The sequence below is a fragment of the Pygoscelis adeliae genome, unplaced genomic scaffold, assembly GCF_000699105.1.
Source record: "Pygoscelis adeliae isolate BGI_AS28 unplaced genomic scaffold, ASM69910v1 Scaffold412, whole genome shotgun sequence".
In the NCBI taxonomy this organism is placed as follows: Eukaryota; Metazoa; Chordata; class Aves; order Sphenisciformes; family Spheniscidae; genus Pygoscelis; species Pygoscelis adeliae.
In genome coordinates this window covers 712,956-715,261 of record NW_008824190.1, presented here as the reverse complement: position 1 = coordinate 715,261, position 2,306 = coordinate 712,956, and the positions used below count along the sequence as shown (strand labels likewise).

The following is a 2,306-nucleotide window of genomic DNA, read 5'->3' as shown; positions in this document are numbered from 1 at the left end:
GCAGTCTTCCAGTCCCTGCACGCGGCCCCCCGGCGGCTACCCCCGCTGCCGGGCCAGGAGGGACTCACCCTTCACCGCGCTCCTGCGGATAATGTTCTCCGTCACCTGGACCATCAGAGAAGAGAAACAGTCCCACGGTTAAAGGTGAACCGGGCGTTCCCCGCACCCCAGCTCCTCTCGTGTCCTCCAAGCCGTCATGACCTTGTCTTTCACACTATGGCTCCGGGCTCCACCAGCTCCTCGCTGCAGAGGGTCTGGCGTCCAGCCCCACTCCTCCGCCCCTCCTCTTAAACCATCCTTGCAATTGCCCTCTGCCAACCCTCCGGTGAGACGGATGGGGAAACTGAGGCAGGGAGGCAGACAGGAGCTCTCCCATCGGCTGTCCCATCCTCCCCCGGTCCCCAAAGCTGGCGGGTCCGGGCTCACCGTGGCCACGTAGGCTTTGATGGTGTTGGCCAGCTAGAGGCAGGACTGGTTGCTGATCAGCTCCTCCAGGCTGGAGCCCTCCTGCTGCTGATTGATAACCTGCAGACACCGCAGCTCCTCCGCGCTCCCCGGCGCCTGGGCTTTGAGCTGGAACAAAAACACCCGGACATCCCTGCGTCAAAGCGGGCAGGCAGGGGCGGCGTGCGCGGTTCGGCTGGAGGGAGCAGTGGGGATGCCCGGCGGGGTGCGTGCACGGGGGCAGCTGCCTTCGGCCCGGCTCCTCCAGCGTCAGGGTGCTCACAGCCACACCACGGGGTGGAGAACAACCCTGAGCTGCCCTGATCCCAGAGCTGGTGGTGGGACAGGGCGGTACCGCCCGGACGCAGACACCGACTTGTGTCTCCTGTGCTGGGATGGAGTTAGGTGGCAGGAGGCTGGGTGAATCCCAAGTTCTGTCAAAAATGTTTTTGTGAATTGGACAGGTTCAATCTCATCTTGTCCTCCTATGATCGGGGGCAGAAGCGAGTCTTGCTCATCCCAGCTCTTCGGGAAACATGACAGCCCCTTCCACTGAGTTCCAGCGCCGAGCATGAGGAGGAGGCGAGACTGAAGGACTCTCACAAGCTGCAGAGCACCAGGTAAAGAAAAGGAACCCAAATTTCCCATTCTCCGTCTCCTTCACCTCTTCCTCTCCTGCCCCGGGGGAACGAGGCTTCTCAAGCAGTAAAACCCAGCCTTAGCTTTGAACGAGATGTTCACAGCTCCTGGGGAAGCGGTTGCCCTGCGAGGCTTGGCTCCGTACGGCGCACAGAGGCAAGAGCTGCAGCTGCAGGCTGGACGTGCCCAGGCAGCCTGGTCCACGCTCTCCGTGCTTTCCCACTGCTGAGATAAACTGGGGTTGCAAAACAAGCTCTCACGCAGCTCTGCCCTCCCAGCTGCCGGGCTGTGCTGGTCGGAGATGGGACCCCAAGCACTCGCAGTGCTGCGTCAGCCCAGGCAGATCCCAGACACTTTCTGGCCTGTGCTGGCTTGTGGTTTGGGCTGGGAAGCCTTCCCTCCACGTGACGCAGGCGGCTGCACGGCAAGCTGCCCCTTCCCAGGCTGTCCCGGGGCTGACCCGGCTCAGCTCTGGCCGTGGCGTCGCGGTGGGGGACAGGCACGGCTGGCTATAGGGTCTCACCACACCGTGCTGCTGTCCAGGACATGGGGAAACTGAGGCACAGATGGGACAGCTGCCCTGAAATCAGTGTGCCAGGAGCTGAGAATGAACACTGGCACCTTGACTGTCCTACCTTTATCACCTGGGTCATTCCCAGATCCCAGGACAGAACCCAGGAGTCCTCCAGCTTGGCCACATCGTCACCTGAGGCTTGGCCACCTTCAGCACCCTGCACTTCCCCCAAGTCCCTGCTTGCTCCAAGCCCCCACCAGACTCCTGCCTGCCCGCCCGCCTCCCTCGGCCGCAGTTTTGGGTACTCACTTTGCCTAGTACCAGGATGCGCTCACGTCTGGGGTCAATACAGACTCTAGTATCAGCAGAAAGACTGTGTGAGGTCAGATAAAAAGGGTTGGGGGTTTTCTTTGCACTGTTGGGCCAACCGTCTGTCCTAGCACTGGCTGGCTGGACCTGCCAGGAGGGCGGTGGCTGGCAGAGGGGCTGCAGCGGTGAGCTGGGAGGGACTGACACGGTGGCTCGCAAGGCTGGATGGCTGGAGAAAGGCGAGCACGGCCCTCGTAGTGTTTTCCCCAGGCTGGGTTTAGCCAGCGGGGCTGCAGTCTTGCAAAGACCTGCCTGCCTGAGTGGGTGGATGCACGGTGCCCGCCGAGGCAGTAAATCCCTAAGTGCTGGGGCTGTTCCCATGAAACTCCACAACACGACT

General features: G+C 62.0%; 1 protein-coding gene across 1 annotated transcript in view; it reads right to left on the bottom strand.

The window, feature by feature from the left end:
• The window catches only part of LOC103925903 (tumor necrosis factor ligand superfamily member 10-like), a 3,089-nt gene extending 1,353 nt beyond the window's left edge, over window positions 1–1,736 (bottom strand). The window contains 3 exon segments of the mRNA XM_009334705.1: window positions 69–105; window positions 427–573; window positions 1,719–1,736. Coding sequence (XP_009332980.1) covers window positions 69–105; window positions 427–573; window positions 1,719–1,736 — 202 coding nt within the window.
• Window positions 1,737–2,306: the final 570 nt, after the last annotated feature.